The sequence below is a fragment of the Mesoplodon densirostris genome, chromosome 3 (assembly GCF_025265405.1).
Source record: "Mesoplodon densirostris isolate mMesDen1 chromosome 3, mMesDen1 primary haplotype, whole genome shotgun sequence".
In the NCBI taxonomy this organism is placed as follows: domain Eukaryota; kingdom Metazoa; phylum Chordata; class Mammalia; order Artiodactyla; family Ziphiidae; genus Mesoplodon; species Mesoplodon densirostris.
Window position 1 is genome coordinate 161,526,283 of NC_082663.1, and position 20,482 is coordinate 161,546,764.

The window sequence follows — 20,482 nt, forward strand, 5'->3', positions numbered from 1 at the left end:
AGACCAAGCTAACAGTCCCAGAACCGGCCGTGGTCCCCGGCTCGAAGACTTAAAGCGAGATTCCGCCGCGGTGGTGGAGGCCTGGCAGCGGCGGCTGGCGCCTGGAAGCCGGGTCGGAGTGCTCCGAGCCTCCGCGACAGCCGCGCGGGGCTCCGCTCTCCTTCGCCCTAGCCCGGAGGCCACAGGTCCCGGGAGTGTGGATTTGATGAGGGGTTGGCAAAGTTCCAACATTAGGCCTACGCTTGACTCCACTGGCGCCCTTCCCGGTGGCCCTAACCGACGGTTCACCGTCAGGCTTGAGCACCCTAAGATTCACGTTCTGGACCTGCTTCGTGCATTTCCTGGGCGCCTTTGAAGGCGCATTCTGGAATCTAAGGCCCTGAGCCCTGTCCTTAGGTTGCCTTTGGCCCTGTGTGCCTTTCTTCTGGTTCAAACGCTTCTTCCCTGGTCCCCAACTCGCCCTCCGCAAGGAGCCGAGCCCTACAAGTCTCCATTCTCAGAAAGTCCGCGCACTCCACCCGGACTTCCCCGCAGAAGCTAGGGTCGTGGGAAGTCGACGTTTTTCCCCTGACAAGCCTCGCCATCGCTAGAGATAGGATAAGGCGGAGACCATAACCTGGGGCCATTCTGTCTGCCCGGATCCTCCCTGAAATTGTACACAAAATAGAGCGCCTCTCTACAGTTTTCTGGGGGTGAAGGGAAAGCCCCCCAAGCTTTCATCAGCTCTCCCAAGGGACCCAGAGGGATGAGGCGGGCTAGCGCAGGATCTGACCGGGTAGCTTGCTCCAGGAAAACACTTACATGTTTGTCTGACAGAAGATCCCTACTTTACTGACCCTGGGCTAAAAATTAACACCCCGGCCCCTACCCGCCATGCGCCTGGCCCGGCCGCCGCCGCGGCGCCCCACTCGGAGACGGCCCAGAGACATCTTGGCCACGTTGAGTTCAGAGGAGCCCCGCCTGCCTGAGACCTAAACCTGAGCTGGGACCTGAGACCCTTGTGCTGACAAAGGCCTAGGGGCCTCGCTGCTAGGAAGGGAGGGCAGGGGAAAGAGGGAGGCCGGAATGACGGGCCCTCAAGAATAGGAGAAAAGGCCACTGGGAGCTAGGATGCCCTAGAAGACAGCTCTCTTCTGGGAAGCTGAGTTTCTCTGCTGGGATTCTGGATTTGTTTCATTATTAAGGGGAGGGTCATCTCTCTGGGAAGAGACTGGCAGAGACTGGTGCCCCCTGGAGTTGTGTTTGTACACTTACACTACTGTAGGCGGTGCCCCTCCTTCCTAAAACCACCCACCTTGCTTTTCAGCTTGACTCACCCAGGAGCCCCCAGAGCCTGGCCTCCTGGCAAAGGGGGTACTACACAGAATCCCAAAATTGTCCAGAATGGCCCCCTCCTGCCATCGCCCCAGAGCAAACCCTTTCCCCAGTGCTTCTCTTCTTATTCAGACTCTTCCAAGTCGGACACACCATACCGTTAGTAATAAATAAAGCCTTTCCGACTCCTGGAAATAACTCAGTCCCCCCAGCCCTCACCCAGTCCTTCACTTCCCTATTCTGTTTCAGGTGCTGAGGAACATTTCTTCAAATCCCAGATACACCCAACCCAGCCTAAAGGCCGGATTCGGAGAATAATCGGGTCCTTTCCTGAGCATCCATCCTGGTAGGATTTTCAGGCTAATGTTTTGGACAAATCTCAGGCTGCACGAGCGAAAGGAGTCTTCCGAACGCGTTGCGGGCCCTTTAAAAAGCTGAGCGGGATTTTTTTTTTTTTTTTTGAGCCGTATGACTATATTAGGTGACCCGAAAGTGCTCATCGTTCCTGTCAACGAGGCCCCCGGCCCAATGGCAGGCTGAGCCCCCCTCCTCCGGCCTGGTCCCGCCTCTCCTGCCCCTTGCGCCCCGCACTACCTGCCGCCCGGCCACATCCAGCGCTGGAAGGCGGGTGCGCGGGCGCGCGACGGGCACCATGCAGGGAGGCTGCCGGGGGCCGTGGGCAGCGCTGCTCTCTGCCGCCCACCTGGCGCTGTGAGACGCGCGCTGCCACCATGTTCCCCAGCCCCGCGCTCACGCCCACGCCGTTCTCGGTCAAAGACATCCTGAATCTGGAGCAGCAGCAGCGCAGCCTGGCCGCCGGGGAGCTCTCCGCGCGCCTGGAGGCCACCCTGGCGCCCGCCTCCTGCATGCTGGCCGCCTTCAAGCCCGAGGCCTACGCGGGGCCGGAGGCCGCAGCGCCCGGCCTCCCCGAGCTGCGCGCCGAGCTGGGCCCCGCGCCCTCGCCCGCCAAGTGCTTGCCTGCCTTCTCAGCCGCCCCCGCCTTCTATCCGCGTGCCTATGGCGACCCTGACCCTGCCAAGGACCCTCGAGCCGATAAGAAAGGTGAGGAAGAAACACAAGCTCCTTCTCCCCTCTGGGGTTGCTTTCGTCCCCAAACCTCGCGGCCAAGAAACTCTGGCTTGGGTAGAGGCGAGGCGAGTGCCTGGGCGGATGGTCGAGCAAAGGGGGCTCCGAATATGAGAAGCGAGGTTGTCGCCAGGGTCCCCCCCCCCACCGCCCCACGCTTCCAGTCGGAGGTTTAGAGGAAATGCTGGATCGTGACGATCAGAAACAAGAGACAGGAGAGAAATATATATATACTTTCTTGCGGCCTAACAAAGCCCCAGGCGGCGGCAGCCCTGCTCCTGGATTTGTTATGAAGTTGAAGTTGAGCGATCCGTTTGTGGTAGACAGAACAGAGGGAGAGAGAGAGATTCTGTATATCGGTTTTTTTTAAAATCTCTTGAGGGTCTTTTTGAGGATCTGACGAAAACCGCTAAACAGAAATCAAAATGCTGCACGCCAGACATACTTTTGCACACAATTGGAGCAGGTCCAGGTCCTTCTATAGCCCACCCGTTACCCGGGGTGGCTGGGGCCTTTCCTCCTTTGTGCCCTGAGAGTGGAATGTTTGAGAACAAGGATCTTGAATTTAAAATGGGATACTCCGGACTCTCAAGAATCTGACTTAGCAGCTTTATTTTTCCATAACAATTTTCCCACGCGGCCAGGGCCGAGAGGTTCTCTCCTGGAAAAAGTTAGAAAATGCCGCGCGACGAAAGGCGTGGGGCAATGGAGGAGGTGACTGGGGGAAGTCGGACGGATCGCCGCGCGCATCCCGAGGTCCGGGGGGAGGCTTGCCCGCCGGTGGAAAGGGCGCGTCGGGGAGACGGTGGCCCAACGCGGGGTCCACATAAACCCGGGAAGGCCGAGGACACTGGCTGAAGGACCGCCGAGAGCCCAGAGGGGCTTTCTGTGATCCTACAAAAGTTTGTTTAGTTGCAGAGGGAAGGCCCCAGGAACAGCTGCCGGAGGGCACGGCAGCTTGAATTGGTCGCTACCGATTCGAATTCAATTGGAATCCAAGGCCACCTGCCTACCCGCTGCTTTTTGGGCGCTGCACAATCTCCACAGCAGTTGCACGGGAGCCTTTGATAGATCACCAAACCAACAACTCTTGGCCTTCTGTTTCTTCGGTTCCCGTAATTTTGAGAGTGTGACCGACCCTGGGGTGAGGCCTAGGTCTCCTTCATTTAACTTCTCAAATCAAAGTAGTCCTAATCTAATTCACCCCAGCGCATCACTTGGCTTTATTTTCTTTGGAACCTGAAGTCGTTAAGTCACTGTCCATATCTTTCACCAGAATGTGAACCAACCCGAGGGCAGGGATCTGTCTTGTTTTGTTCTCCTGTGCCTAGAGCCGTGCCTGGCACATAGTAGGCAATCAACAAATGTTGACTGTCGAGCGGAAACCGAGCAGTCGCGGCGCCCAGTGCAGCCGGCAGAGTGAGCCGCAGTCAAGCTGGGGGCTCCAGGCAGGACGGGGTGGCACCCACTGGGGCTCATCACCCGGCAGGAGCTCGGGGGTCGGGTCGCTGTGACCCAGCGTCTCTCTGCCTCTCTGTTCCCCCTCAGAGCTGTGCGCGCTGCAGAAGGCGGTGGAGCTGGAGAAGCCTGAGGCGGACAGCGCCGAGCGACCCCGGGCGCGACGGCGGAGGAAGCCGCGCGTGCTCTTCTCGCAGGCTCAGGTCTACGAGCTGGAGCGGCGCTTCAAGCAGCAGAGGTACCTGTCGGCTCCGGAGCGCGACCAGCTGGCCAGCGTGCTGAAACTGACGTCTACGCAGGTCAAGATCTGGTTCCAGAACCGGCGCTACAAGTGCAAGCGGCAACGGCAGGACCAGACTCTGGAGCTGGTGGGGCTGCCCCCGCCACCGCCGCCGCCAGCGCGCAGGATCGCGGTGCCAGTGTTGGTGCGCGATGGCAAGCCTTGCCTCGGGGACTCGGCGCCCTACGCGCCAGCCTATGGCGTGGGCCTCAACGCCTACGGCTATAACGCCTACCCCGCCTACCCGGGTTACGGTGGCGCGGCCTGCAGCCCTGGCTACAGCTGCACCGCTGCTTACCCCGCCGGGCCGCCACCGGCGCAGTCGGCTACGGCGGCCGCCAACAACAACTTCGTGAACTTCGGCGTCGGGGACTTGAACGCCGTGCAGAGCCCCGGGATTCCGCAGGGCAACTCAGGAGTGTCCACGCTGCACGGTATCCGAGCCTGGTAGGAAAGGGACCGGTCTGGGACGCCCCCGACCGGTCCCACCTCTAAAGGGGGGCACTGACTCTCGAGGAGAGGGAGGGCTCCCGACACGATCCTGCGTCCCTCGGATGTCACATTCACTCCCACGGAGGCCTCGGAGCTATACCTGCCCCGTGCGCCTTTGTCCCCACGCGAGGGAGAGTTTGTGGTCGGGTTTACGGAGCTTGCGGTGAGTGATCCCGCAGCCTGGTGCCTTAGCCGTCGCCCCGGGAGTGCCCTCCGAGAGCCCACGGGCATCCCCAGTCTGCCGAACGGCCAATTGGGACTGGGAGCCCGGGTGCGGCAGGCCTAACATCCGGCCGCGTTTCCTCGAACCTGGGCCGGGCGCCCGGGCCCTTGCTGCCTTGCCGCTGCCCCCACCCCCTGTATTTATGTTTTTACCTGTTTCTGTAAGAAATGAGAATCTCCTTCCCATTAAAGAGAGTGCGCTGATCCTCCTGTGTGCTTCATTCAGCTTGCGGCGCTTCAGAAACTGAATGCTGGAGGGCAGAGGCAGCCGGCCTTGAGTTGTAGGGATGGGTATTCACTGAGCAAGTTGATCACAATGATAGATAAAGACTAACCTATGCTGGGTCCCATGTTAGGTGCTTTCTGGGATTGCTCATGTAACCTTCAATAATTCGACAAAGGGAGGTCCTGTTTTAAAGTTTAGCAGACTGAGGCCTGGAGAGGTTTAATGACTTGCCTGTGAGTAAATAGCCAGTACTGGTAGAAATGAGGTTTGCTTCTGGGTCTCACTTCAGAGACTGAGGACACTGACCCAGAGGTCCCAACCTCACCTCCTTAACCCTACTATGTACCAGGCACTGTTCCAGGTACTGGGCATTAAATGGAGGGCAAAGGCACCTAGGCCCTATGAGATTGGAAGGCACCAGAACTCATCCTGCTTAGAAAAATGCTGCAGCCCATTTTATAGATGGAAAAGCCCAGAACCAAAACCCTTGTCAAGCTCCTCAGAACTCCCCAGCCCAGCGATACTCAGACACTCCAAATGGAAGTGCCACTGGGGTCCAGTGGCCCGGTCTCACCAGCTGCTTGGCTGGGTAGAGTGCAGAGCCTGGACCACAAAGAGGCGTCTGGAGGACCGTGCTCACCTCCTTCTGTGGCTAGGCCCCATGAATTCACTAGTCAGGGAACCCTTCTCCCCCATTTGACCGCCTCTCAGCATTTAACGAATTTTGCACTAGTCCTCACCAACGAATGCTGTTGTACAGATTTTACAGAGGAGAAAATTGAGGCTCAGGGAAATCCAGCTAAAAACCTGCTCACTGTGGGAGTTTCTTGCTGCCTTCCCCTGTTTTTTCATCAGTAAAATAAAAATAACAAAAATACTCAGATCCCGCCAGTCCTCAGGGGCTCGGACCTGACTTCCAAGCTCCTCTACCTCCGGCTCATCTACCGCCAGCCTCCAAAGTCAAGAGGAGCTAATTCAATTCTTTAAAAGGGAGGGAGTCAGGGACTTTGTGTTCCTGTGGAATGTGGGTTTTTCTGAATTTTGCCTGGAAAGTACAGGCCTGGCTGCCTGGTCCCAGAGCTCTTGGTGGAAGACAAAACATTGCTCCTGGCATATCCTAATTCAGTGAGCCTCTTAGGCTGGAGAAGAGTCCCCAAGCCGGGCCTGGGGCCATCCTTCTGTCAAGCCAGGGAGCAGGCAGCTCTGCCAGTGCCTGTACCGTCCTCTATCCCTCAGGCTCACCCCACTGCCTTTGGGGATAGGGGGAGATGCCAGGAGATTCTAAGTGCTAAGAGCTGAGCTGGACGCAGCTTGTGATAGAGGGATGCTGGGGTGTATGCAATCGACCATTGCAGGGTTATGGGCTGTGCTCTGTAAGGAAGTGGGAAAGGCTGCCTCAGAACTTGGCTCAGGGCCCTCGGACTTGAATCTCTCTGCTGTAAAGTCCAAGCCGAGGACTGCGGGGAGGGGAAGTGTTCAGCTCAGCACTTGCACACCGCCTCCTGAGCCTACGACCCTACTTCGAGCTTTCAGCGCTCTCTGCCCGTCTCCGAGATGCACACCGCGGTCCCATCTCATGGAAGGGCACCCGGAGACTGTGCCAGACCACCAGACCAGCTCTTAATTCAGACAGCCCTTTCCTACCAGGCAGCCCCAGCAGGCGGCCTAACTCACACAACCAGGGAATCCTTCGACCTGGAGCTCACCCACATTCTCACCCTTAATTAGTGTCCAGCCGCCCCCCACCCCGGGGTCCTGCATGTCCGTGGGCCTTTCTCATCTTACACTCGTCTACAGTAACGTTAGAGAGAAAAAAATTTTTTTCACAACGTTATACTGCTATGGTTTTTCTATGATGCCTCCGTCTCCCTCTTTGTCATCCTTCAGGGACCAGCTGAGTGACCCCAAGGTCTCTCACAAACGGATAACAATGGCTGGTTGGCTTTGGGCTCACCGAAAGCCAGGACTCCGGGCTAAATGCTTACCGGGGTTCTCTAATCTAATCCATCTTAATTTGCAAGCCAGGAAGCTGAGGACCAAAGGTTACGGTAATGGTCAAGGTCATATATTCCCTAAGCGCGGAACTGGGAAACCCACCGGGCAGATACTGAAGGGCGGGGGTGGGGGTGGGCGTGTTTAAGAACCGAGAGCCCGTTCACGTCGCTCTTCAAGATGCAGCGGGCCGCTGCTCCCCGCCCCGAGCGAGCCTACGCTCTCACCAGTGGGGTGAGGATCTCAGGCTCGGTATCCAGGCTCATTATGGAGTGCGCAGAACCCTGGGAAGCGGCACAAGGCTCTCGCCAGCCGAGGGTGTTGGGTCCGGGGGCCAGGGGGACGAGTGTCTAAGGGTCATTACTATCTTAAACTAATGACGCCCGCCTTCCCATAGCGATCCCTTCACAAATCAAACCGGCAGTATTCGTTTTGTTTTTCAAGTATTCTATAAACGAAGCATGCAGAGTGAGAATATTCAACCAGGACAGAAAAGTGAGAAATGCTGGGGACCTCCGAGGTGGCAAAGGCCACGGAGATTAGTGCGGTACGGGCGGACTCTGCATGCTCGGGGTGCCAGGGGCTCACCTAGGGAAATAGTTATACTTAATAATTTTTTTAAAAATCAGCCACCCGCCGCGGTTAAAAATTAATGAGATGATAAACCGTGACATTAAAAAGAAAGAAGCTGGCTCCGCAGGCTGAGGTGGAGTGGTTCCCTCAAGCCCAGCGCCGCCCTGCACCAGCCGGCGGACGAGAGCCCCGGCTGAGGGTCCCCAGCACAGAGGCTGGGCCACCGCGCCTCTCCCCTTTCCACCGAGCTCTTGCCCAGAAGTCCTCTAGCTTCCTAGCGTTATTCCCAGCGAACAGACACAGGTTTGGCCAAATCAGAATAGCTCCCATTTTATTTTGTATAGATTCCCCATTAAATCGATGTCATGTGGCATATTTCAATACCTGTATCTAAACGCATGCGCAGAACATGCAGGGTTCCCTGGAACTTTACGACTTGACAGCAGCCGGGAACCCTGGCTGCTCCTTGGCAGGCACGCCCTTCGTGGGCCTGCCCCTTGCTTCCTCTGGGAGGTATTCCCGGCTCAGGCCGCGCACGCTCCACTGCGGGAGCCAACGGCCCAGCAGCTCCGGGTCTTGCTGACCTCCCTGCTAGACTGGGCTCCTGGAAAAAGCGGCCAGTGGCTTAGATTTCATTTATAACTCATGGAGCTTACTGCGGTATGAACACTATCCTAGCTCTTTACAATAAACCCGGGACTTCCCTGATGGCGCAGTGGTTAAGAATCTGCCTGTCAATGCAGGGGACACAGGTTGGATCCCTGGTCCAGGAAGATCCCACATGCCGCAGAGCAAGTAAGCCTCTGGGCCACAACTACTGAAGCCCGCGCGCCTACAGCCCCTGCTCTGCAACAAGAGAAGCCACCGCAACGAGAGCACACCACAACAGAGTAGCCCCTGCTCGTCGCAACTAGAGCAAGCCCGCAAGCAGCAACGAAGACCCAAAAAACACAATAAACCCATCTAGTCCTATTTTACACCTCTGAGTTCTGCTGAGGAAATAGATGAAAAATGAATCTTAGGCCCAAAGAGGAGGAGTAGCTTGTCCAAGGTCACACAGCTCATTAGTGCCAGAGCTTGGTTTCAAACCCAGGCAGTCTGATTCTGGAGCCCAAGAGCAAGGTAACATCTCATCCCCAGTTCAAAGAGGAGGCACAGAAATGTCTGTCAGCAATCCCACTACTGGGCATATACCCTGAGAAAACCATAATTCAAAAAGAGACATGTATCATAATGTTCATTGCAGCTCTATTTACAATAGCCAGGACAGGGAAACTACCTGTGTCCATCAACAGATGAATGGATAAAGAAAATGTGGCACATATATACAACGGAATATTACTCAGCCATAAAAAGAAACGAAATTGAGTTATTTGTGGTGAGGTGGATGGACCTAGAGTCTGTCATACAGACTGAAGTAAGAAAAAGAAAAACAAATACTGTATGCTAACACATATATGGAATCTAAGGGGAAAAAAAAGGTCATGAACAGCCTAGGGGCAAGATGGGAATAAAGACACAGACCTACTAGAGAACGGACTTGAGGACACGGGGAGGAGGAAGGGTAAGCTGGGACAAAGAGAGTGGCATGGACATATATACACTACCAAATGTAAAATAGAGAGCTAGTGGGAAGCAGCTGCATAGCACAGGGAGATCAGCTCGGTGCTTTGTGACCACCTAGAGGGGTGGGATAGGGAGGGTGGGAGGGAGGGATACGCAAGAGGGCGTGGATATGGGGATACAACTGATTCACTTTGTTATACGGCGGAAACTAACCATTGTAAAGCAATTATACTCCAATAAAGATGTTTTAAAAAATGTCTGTCAATTGATTACAGGGTACAGTAATAATATTAGCTAACAATTCTTCAAAGATTTCTAGGTGCCAGGCATATCAAGCATATGAGGTAAGCATGATTATTTCTCACTGAGGGCAGAAGAGGAGACTGAGGCATGTAGAAGTGGCCCACCCCAGAGCTCACAGTGGGGAAGCAAGGCAGCTGGGATTCCAGGGGGCCCATCTGTCCCCCTTGCACCACTCTGCTGCTTCTCAGGAGAGCTTACTGCAGAGGCGGGTAGGAAGTGAGCAGGCCTGGTAGGCCGGTCACCCAGAGCCACCACCCACCCTGCTCCAACCCACAGCTGCCGAAGGTAACAGTGGGCACGATTGCCTAATATCTGTTCTTGCTTCCCTTGTGCCAGGCACAAGGCTAAGTGCTGAACCTGCAAATCTCGTTCTGTCACTTCCCAAGGAGGAAATTGAAACCCAAAGGGGTTAAGGACATTGACTACCAAAGGTCACTCTGGTAGTGTGGCCTGGGGAATCCTAGATGGGAATCTAGATGGCTCCACTAGAAGCCCTGGCTCTTTTTTTTTTTTTTAATATTTATTTATTTATTATTTATTTTTGGTTGCATTGGATCTTGGGCTGAGCGTGGGCTTTTCTCTAGTTGTGGCGAGCGGAGGCTACTCTTCGTTGCGGTGTGCGGGCTTCTCGTTGAGGTGGCTTCTCTTGCTGTGGAGCACGGGCTCTAGGTGCACGGGTTTCAGTAGTTGTGGCACATGGGCTCAGTAGTTGTGGCTTGTGGGCTCTAGAGCACAGGCTCAGAAGTTGTGGCGCACAGGCTTAGTTGCTCCATGGCATGTGGGATCTTCCCGGACCAGGGCTCGAACCCGTGTCCCCTGCATTGGCAGGCAGTTTCTTAACCACTGTGCCACCAGGGAAGCCCGAGCCCGGGCTCTTTGAACCACTCTCAGCAGTTCCCAAACTTGCCTGAAGACATAAACTGCTGGAGGCTGGGACAAACCCAACCCCATGCCTGCCCCAGCTCCCTTGGATTGGCCTCCCTGGGGACATTGCCTGCAAAACCACATTTGTAAACAGGTGATCCTCATCATCTGGCAAGTTGGAGAACTACATCTTTCCCAGAGGCCCCAGATCCTTCAGGCTCCTCTCCTGGTGGCCTGGGAGAAACTGGAGTCAGATTTCCCCTCTCCAGGCCCTGCTTGTTCATCTCAGGGTCTCTGTGTGGTTGCTGGAATCCAGTGGCTACAGCACAAACCCAGCAGCCTGGGGACCCTGGGAGGGCGGAGAGGGGCAGAGGGAGGGAAAGAGGAGGGGGGAGGTTAGGAGAGGTACTCTGGGACACACTTGTTTTGGCCCAGACCACAAAACCACCCCTGTGGCTTATGCAGCCCAGTACCTGCCAGCACTGCATAGGAGAGAAGATGAATTTGGGGGGACTCTTCAGAGACAGTCTATCTGTTCTGCCCAGATCCTAAGCTCCCCCGTGGAGCCCCACAGGAAGGTGAGTAGGGGCAAACCAACCTCCATAGGGGTTTACAGGGTGCCAAGCTTTCCATGTGGCCCTCTGTCCACAGGAGACTTAAAAGGTTTTTGTCATTTACCCTGTTCCACACTTAAGAAGCAGCCAAGCTGAATTCTAAAACCAAACCCTCTTCTTTCCGGCACACCCCAACTAACCCTACCCCACCCAAACTCCAGCCTACAGAAATCTCACTTGCTGCTCTGGCTCACATTAACTCTGCCACTCGCCCCAAAGAAGTTTCCTTTGTCCTCAGCTTCTTAGGGGAAGTTTGTCACACAAGGCTGGCACATTCCTGCCTCAGGGTCTTTGCACTGGCTGCTCCCTTTTCTTGGAATGACCTCCCCCAGATATCTGCCTGGCTGATGCTTCATCTGTTTCAAGTCTTTACTCAAATGTCACCTTATCATGAGGCTCCTATTTAAAATTGCATCCCCTGGGCCTCCCTGGTGGCGCAGTGGTTCAGAGTCCGCCTGCCGATGCAGGGGATACGGGTTCGTGCCCCGGTCTGGGAGGATCCCATATGCCGTGGAGCGGCTGGGCCCATGAGCCATGGCCGCTGGGCCTGCGCATCCGGAGCCTGTGCTCCGCAACGGGAGAGGCCACAACAGTGAGAGGCCCGCATACCGCAAAAAAAAAAAAAAAAAAAAGAAAAGAAAATTGCATCCCCTGTGGAGAAAAGGGAACCCTCGTACACCACTGGTGGGAATGGAAATTGATGCAGCCACTATGGAGAACAGTATAGAGTTTCCTCAAAAAACTAAAAATAAAGTTGCCATGTGATCCTACAATCTCACTCCTGGGCATATATCCAGAAAAGACAACTCTAAGTCAAAAAGATACATGCACCCCAATGTTTGTAGCAGCACTATTTACAATAGCCAAGACTTGGAAGCAACCTAAAAAAAAAATATATATATATATATATATATATATATATATATATATAATGAAATATTATTCAGTCGTAAAAAAGAATGAAATAATGTCATTTGCAGCAACATGGATGGGCCTAGAGATTATCATACGAAGGGAGGTAAGTCAGACAGAGAAAGACAAATACCATATGATATCACTTATATGTGGAATCTAAAAAAATGATACAAATAAACTTATTTACAAAACAGAAATAGACTCACAGACACAGAAAACAAACTTATGGTCACCAAAAGGGCTAGCTGCGGGGCAGGATGGGAGAAATAAATTAAGCATTTGGGATTAACATATATATACTACTATATATAAAATAGATAAAAAAACAAGGACCTACTGTATAGCACAGGGAACTATATTTAAGACCTTGTAATAAACTATAGTGGAAATGAATCTGAAAAAGAATGGATATATGTATATGTATAACAATCACTTTGCTGTATGCCTGAAACTAACACAACATTGTAAATCAACTCTATTTCAATTAAAAAAAAAGAATTAAAACAACTGTAGATACAATATTTATTGACTATAAGATGAATTTATTTTCCTAATTTTTCATTTCATTTTCTTCAAGACAAAGTCCCAAACTAATTTTTCCTTTTTTTTTTTCTATAATTTGTTTTCACATTTTGTACCCTATTTTAAATAGCCTTTTTTTCTGGCATGAGTTTTCTTTAGAAAATGATCATCCCCTGTTTTGTCTTAGGACAGAACATTCTCTTATAGTCTTGTATTTGAAGTTCCTCCTTTCTATCTGGTGAACTCCTACTCATCCATCAAGACCCATGTCATATGGCCCCCCCTTTCTGAGAGCATCCCCCACTATTAGAGAATTAACTTTATAACTTGGTAATCACTGTTGTATCTGATTCATCTCTATGCCCACAGTGCTTAACAAAGAACATGCTACATAGTAGGTGCTCTCATCTGACAAATGAATGATTGAATAAGTGAATGAATAAAGCCTGCAGGTGGGAAGCAGTACACCCACAGATTCATCATCTCCTGTACTTCTTTTCTGTAACAGTCACGGCATTTGTAAGTCCTGTTGTAATTCTCTCTCCACTGGTAAACGGTGGGCTCCATGTGGGAAAGACGGTTTGTGTGCTCACCCTGCACAGAAGCTGATCATAGCAGGCAGGTAATAAATGTGCACTGCCTGAATGAACAGATTTATTTATTTTGATTTTCAAGGTAAAGAAATGCACTTCTGGAAACAGAATTTTACAATACGCCCGTTTGCAATTACTTGTCACCTTCTCCAACCCCCTTCCTCTGCTCCTCCCTGGCAGCCGTGAAATTCATTCAATACATACGTATTAAATAATGTGCAAGGCACTGGGGAGCCCGCCAGACAGTAAGATCCCTGCCATCATGAGTTTCAGTTCTGGTGGGGGACAGACAATAAACAGATAAATACATATGTAAGACCATTTGAGATTGTCATCAGTACTGAGAAGGAAATTCAGCTGGGTGATATGACAGAGGGGGCTGGAGGGGTAGCTGAGGGGGAGGGGGGAGAGGTGTTTTAGACTCTGTGGTCTGGCAAAGCCACACATTGAAGGCAATGTTTAAGTTTTGAAGGTTTAGATGCAGCAGCCATGGGAAGATCTGGTGAAGGGAGTTCAAGGCAGAGGGAGCAGCTTGTGCAAAGGCCCTGAGGTAGGAATGACCTTGGCATGTTCAAGAAACAACAAGTGTGGTCAGAGCTTAGTGAGCACTTGGGTGGTTAAGTGGGTGGGTGGAGGAATATGACGTGGGGTCAGAGAGGTCAGCTTCATAGGCATGGGACCGATTGATTTATCGGTTATAAGTCTCCATTCCCCTGTATAGTATTTCCACCCATACCCAAACTTCTCTGACTCTTGACTTTGGACTTGTCCATGGGAATTGCTTTGATGAATGGATGTTAGCAGATGTGACACAGGCAGAGGCTGACATGTGCTTTGCTCTCTTGTGTTTCTGCCATCACCATGGGAAGAAACTGCTCTGCCAGCCCGCTGGTCCAAGGAGGAAGAGAGACACCTGGACGTGACCTATGGGCCGAGCCCCCAACCTCTGCCAAACTCCAGCCAACCCAAAGATGTGTGAACAAGAAAAGCTGATGTTTTCACGCCATTGCACTGGTGGGCAGGGTTGTTTCACAGCATTATTGTGGATGCAGTTAACTAATAGAAGGCCATGGCAGGAGGTGGGAGTGTAGTTCAAGGGTAATGAGAAGCCAGCTGGGGATGCTTCCTTCCACGGCCCATAGATGGCGGCAGGTGGGCAGCCATGAGGGCAGTTCACTCACTCTATTTGTCCTCCTGTGGGACACAGAACGTGACTGCATTTCCCCACTACCTTAAAGTTAGCGTGGCCATGTGACTTGTGAGCAGAAGCAGTATTAACATGTCACTTCCAGATGAAAAGCTTTAGGAGCCAGAATACTGATCCATCTGTCATTCTTCCTCTGTCAGGGCAACCAGTAAATCTCGTCTAATTCCCCAGACTTCGCTACACTTCCACTGCTCCCAGCTTGGTCCAGGCTACCATATGTCTCACCTGGGTGACCACAGTGACCTCCAGCTGGTCTCCTCCTTTTCACTCTTGTTCCCTGTGTTAAACAGAATAATGGCCCCCAACGATGTCCACGTCCTAATCCCCAGAACCTGTGAATGTGCAAAAACAAAAACAAAAAACAAAAAAAAAACGACAACAAAAAGCAAAAACCCTTGCAGATGTGATTAAGTTAAAGGTCTTGAGACGGGGAGGGTATCCTCGATTCTCTGGGTGGGCCCCATGTAATCACGTAATCACGAGGGTCCTTATAAGAGGCCAGACAGCGAGAGTCAGAGGAGATGTGACGATAGTAGCAGAGGTTGCAGCGATGCAGCCAGGAGCCAACGAATGCAGGCAACCTCTAGAAACTAGAAGAAGTAAGGAACAGGTTCTCCCTGGAGTTCCCAGAAGGAATGCAGCTCTGCCAACACCTCGACTTTAGGACATCCGACTCCGTTCCTGTGGGATAATAAATTTGTACTGTTTTAAGCCCCTAAGTTTATGGTAATAGAAAACAAATGTACTTCCCTACAGTCTGTTCTCCACTCGGCAGCCAGCGTGATCTATCAAAGACCAGAAACCGGATGCTGTCCCTTCCCTGCACAAGGCCCTCCAGGGGTCCATCCCCCTTGCTTGTAGGGGATTCCGAACTCCTTGCCTGGGCAACTGGCCTTGCCCACCGCTCCGGTCCTGTCGCTCACTCCTGGTCACCAGCTCCTGCCACATTGGCTTTTCCTACAGATCTCTTCCTTCTGCCCCTCGCTTCACTTGTAGCCTGTATCTCCTCCTCTTCCCACAGGACTCGGCCTGAATGCAGCTTTCCCAGAGAAGAACTTTCTGAGTCCCAGTCTAAACTGGGTGGTCCCGTGTCCTCTATTTTAGCGGCCTTTACAGTCTGTTGCTACACGTTTGCAGGTACATTGTGTACTGCCTTCCCTTCTAGACTGTAAACACCATGAGGGCAGGGACTCTGCAATCACAGCCAGTACTTACTGAGCAATTACAAAGTGTCAGGATGCACTTGCAACATCACACTGAATCCTCACAATAATTCTGTAGCTGGACACCATCCTTATCTTTGTTTCATAGATAAGGCCCAGAGTCTTAGTGCACAGGACACCAGGAGCAAGGGGCAGAGCCAGGACTGAACTCAGCACCCAGACAGGCTGGTCCACAGCCCATTCTTTAATTCACTGGACTCTACTACTTTTGTTTGATTCATCACTACCTGACACGCAGTAGGTGCCCAATAAATACGTGGCAAATGAATGACTGTTATCTAGAGGTGCATCCCAGGGCTGAGAATGTATGTGCCCTTATTATTTTTTTTTTTTGTGGTACGCAGGCCTCTCACTGTTGTGGCCTCTCCCATTGCAGAGCACAGGCTCCGGACGCGCAGGCTCAGCGGCCATGGCTCACGGGCCCAGCCGCTCCGCGGCATGTGGGATCCTCCCGGACCGGGGTAGGAGCCCGTGTACCCTGCATCAGCAGGTGGACTCTCAACCACTGCGCCACCAGGGAAGCCCTGTGCCCTTATTAAAAGAGTAGGAATGCTGGACAGAACACAGCTGCACTGATTAAAAGAAAACACACAGATGAAAAGCAAAAGCTGACAACGCCAAACTACTTGGAGGCATCTATGGTCCAAATCCCCTGTGCCACCTTGTCTCCATTAAGTGTAAAGCTCACAAATGTCAAATCACTATGTAGTATACCTGAAACTAACGTAATATTGTAAGTCAACTATAGTTTAATTTTTTTTTTTTTTTTTTTTTTTGCGGTATGCAGGCCTCTCACTGCTGTGGCCTCTCCCGTTGCGGAGCACAGGCTCCGGACGCGCAGGCTCAGCGGCCGTGGCTCACGGGCCCAGCCGCTCCGCGGCACGTGGGATCTTCCCGGACCGGGGCACGAACCTGTGTCCCCTGCATCGGCAGGCGGACCCTCAACCACTGCGCCACCAGGGAAGCCCCCTATAGTTTAATTTTTTAAAAAGGTGTAATCCTGCAATAAACCATAATGGAAAAGAACATAGAAAAGAATATATATATGTAGATATATATATGTATAGGTATATACATATACATACATATATAACTGAATCACTTTGCTGCACAGCAGAAACTAACACAACATTGTAAATCAACTATACTTCAATTTAAAAAAAAATCTTTTTAAGTGTAAAGCTCAAGGAGTTTCATCTTGTTAGAACTGAAACCAAGCCCCTCCTTAAAAGTGTTTACAGACAGAGAGAGAGCCACCCAGCCTCACTGGAGAATGATGGCCTTCGAATCTGACAGCGTGTTCCCTCAAAGAAATGCACTGTTTGGTCCTGCAGGAATCATATTCAACGCCAGAGAACGTGGTTTAAGCACTGCCTTTCGAAGAAAGCTAATCATTCCCCTGACTCCCGCCAGCCACATGGCTGGGCCATCTTCCCCTGGTGGAACAAGGGGCCTGCCCCTCACAGCTGTCCAAGCTGGGGGCTGACATGAAGATGCCGGAATTCATCCTCTCTGCTCTTTCATCCGCAGCCTCTGGGGCCTGTGGTCCGGAGTCAAGTGTAGGGTGGGCCGCAGAGGCTGCCACAGGTGAGGCCTCGCCAACAATTAGCTCCCATGCCCAGACACTTACTCCTTTTTATGTTCCGAATCTTTTTACCAGAAACACTCTGGATTTTGTTCTGAGCTGTTTGGGAGCATCACCCTCTACAGAGGGCACTGGGAAGTCAGGTGTTTTCAACACCAAGATCCCCTTGGAGAATGGCCCCCACTCTGAATTAACAAGTTCCAGAAACACCACCACTAGAGGAATGGGCAGCGTTAACAGAAGACGCCTAAACAACAGGTTAAGAGATAATTGTTGCAACAAGAGAAAAAAAATAGGTAAATGGGACTTCATCCAAATTAAAAACATTTGTGCATCAAAGGGCACCATCAAGGACTTCCCTGGTGGCACAGTGGTTAAGAATCCGCCTGCCACAGCAGGGGACATGGGTTCGAGCCCTGGTCCGGGATGATCCCACATGCCGCGGAGCGGCTGGGCCCGTGAGCCATGGCCGCTGAACCTGCGCATCCGGAGCCTGTGCTTCGCAATGGGAGGGGCCACAACAGTGAGAGGCCCGCGTACTGCCGAAAAATAATAATAATAATAATAAAATAAAAATGGTTAAAATGGTAAAGTTTATGTTATGTATATCTTACCACAATAAAACAAAAAGAAAGAATTGTCCTCCCAACAAATGAACTACAGGATCACCCTTGACATTGTTCTCCTCCTCAGCCCCAGCAGTGAACACATTAAGGGTTACAAACTTCTGTGTTTACATCCTTGATGTCTGTAGTAGAGTGATTGTAAAATAGCCCCGATTATCCACCTCTCCCCATACCCATGTCCCTTACAATGTGACTTTGCTGCTCCTCCCATCAAGCAGTAGAGTCTATTTCTTTACCCCTAGAATCTGGGCTCGCTTTGCAGCCTGTTTAGAATCTCGTGGAAGTGGCAGTGTGCCAGTTTTGACCTTGTCCTCAGGAGATCTGCTTGCCCTGTCGGAATCCTGACACTGTCATTAGAGAGAGCCAGAGGTAGCCAGCTGGAGGATGAGAGACTCTGTGAAGAGAGCCCATTTATCCAGCTGAGGCCATCTCAAACCATCCCACAGCCAGTGGGGCCCCAAACACGTGAGCAAGGCTAGCCAAGATTGGCAGAGCTCATCTAGATGACATGTAGCTGGCTGCATATGCCTGAGTGGGCCCTACCCAGACCAGAAAAACCGCCCAGTTGACCAATAAACTCAAGAGCATAATACATGTTTATTGTTCGCAGCCATTCTTGGGGTTGGGGAGGGATAGTTGTTATGCAGCAACAGCTAACTGATACATACAGTACAGAGACCTCAGAGATATTGTGGGTTTAGTTCTAGACTATTGCAATAAAATGAATATGGCAATGAAGTGAGTCATTGGAGTGTTTTGGTTTCCCCATGCATAAAAAAAAAAGGTTCTGAAGAACCTAGGGGCAGGAGAGGAATAAAGATGCAGACATAGAGAATGGACTTAAGGACATGGGGAGGGGGAAGGGTAAGCTGGGACAAAGTGAGAGAGTGGCATGGACATATATACACTATCAAACGTAAAATAGATAGCTAGTGGGAAGCAGCTGCATAGCACAGGGAGGTCAGCTCAGTGCTTTGTGACCACCTAGAGGGGTGGGATAGGGAGGGTGGGAGGGAGACGCAAGAGGGAGGAGATATGGGGATATATGTATATGTATAGCTGATTCACTTTGTTATAAAGCAGAAACTAACACACCATTGTAAAGCAATTATACTCCAATAAAGATGTTTTTAAAAAGTTATATTTACTCTATACTGTAGTCTATTAAGTGTGCAATAGCATTATGTCTAAAAAAAACTACATACCTTAATTCAAAAATACTTTATTGCTAGAAAATGCTAACCATCCTCTGACAATGCAGGGCTGCCACAAATGTTCAATTTGTGAAAAAACACAATATCTGCAAAGCACAATAAAGCACATGCAATAAAAAAAGGAGTGCCTGTACATTTTTCATCCATTCCCTCTGTCTTTTTTACTGCCAATAACCTCCTTTGGACTTTGATTAACTTATGAATTTTTTGTTATTAATTTCTGCTTCTTACGTGCTTTAAGTTTTTTTTTCTTCTCCTTGAATTGGAAGCATGTAATATTATTTTTTAGCATGTTAACTGTATGACTCAAATCCTCTATATTTTTTATCTACTTTGTTAAACAACCCCTAAGAAAGTTTTGTTAAAGTCTTTCACAAAAATTGTGATTTTTGCCAAATTCTTGTATTTTTGAGAGTTCTTGTGTTGTATATTTAATGGCTTGTTCTTTGGCATACAAAGATTCATAAATGTTACATACTCATATATCTCCGCTTCCTATGTGCCACACAGTATTCTAATATATTGTTTAATTAATGTCCCAATTCACAAATGAAGTGCACAGAGAGGTTAAGTAACTGACCATGGTCACACAGGAGAGAAGTAGCAAAGCTGGAATTTGAACCCAAGCAGTTCTGGCTCCAGAGTCTACCACTTAACAACTATACTCAACTGCTCCTCATTGTGATGGGTAGAATTTTCCAACATGAATGAATTTGTACCATTTACTCCTCAATGCCTGAATCTACTTTGTCTGATATTGATGTTGTTTTTCCTTGCATTTCCCTCAGGTTTTAGCCTGGTTCCTCAGAAAGCAGAGCTGAGGTCAAAGCTTACTACTTTGCAATGCAATAGGAGACCAGCTGGAGTGGGGCAAAGGAGGTGAGGTCAGGAAGGAGGGTGAGGTCATGGGAACGTGGTTTCCAAGCTGGTCACCATCTGGTAACCAGCACAGTTGATCAATTGACCTCGTGGGATTGTCTTCCAGAGGTTGTAAGCACAACTGCACCTCCGGACACCACATGGGGAAGGGAAGAGAATGATTTGCCAGCTCTGGTCTCTCATTGATGGAGGGATGGTCCATAGAGTATCAGCTCCCTGCTTTTTCAGCTTTGCCTGCATAGGGACCAAGTGGTCCTCGAGCATCTCACACCTCAGCAGCAACAGGGAAATCCCAGGACCCGAGGTGAGAGGCACACAGTGTGGGCATGAGGCTGCACTGTCGGGTTGTGCCCACAGGAATTTGGGTGGAGCTCACAGAGGTGTGACTGGGGTGACCTGAAGACAGGTGAGGCGTATGAGAAGTCTGATACACCTTGTCAGCCATCTCTATTTTCAACTTTCCACGTCATTTGATTTTAGATCTGTCATACTGTTTATTATTTATAAGGGGCTGATCTAAAATAAATAAATGACCCAAATGTTTTTTAACCTAATCTGAATCTCTGTTTTTCTTTAGAGAATCTAACTTATTTAAATTGTTTTCCTGTCTTTTAATATTCTGATCAGTCTCTCTGGTGATCTGGAAGTTACACATTATATCCACACTTTGCTAAGTAGGTACATTATATCAAATTCACAAACATGACACACGAACTTATTTTTCTCTA

General features: G+C 50.7%; 1 protein-coding gene across 1 annotated transcript; it reads left to right on the plus strand.

Moving 5' to 3' along the window:
- Positions 1-2,045: 2,045 nt before the first annotated feature.
- On the plus strand, positions 2,046-4,589 carry NKX2-5 (NK2 homeobox 5). The gene is made up of 2 exons (XM_060092521.1): positions 2,046-2,376; positions 3,949-4,589. The coding sequence occupies exons 1-2, from the start codon at positions 2,046-2,048 to the stop codon at positions 4,587-4,589; spliced, it is 972 nt and encodes a 323-aa protein (XP_059948504.1).
- The last annotated feature ends 15,893 nt before the right edge of the window (positions 4,590-20,482 follow it).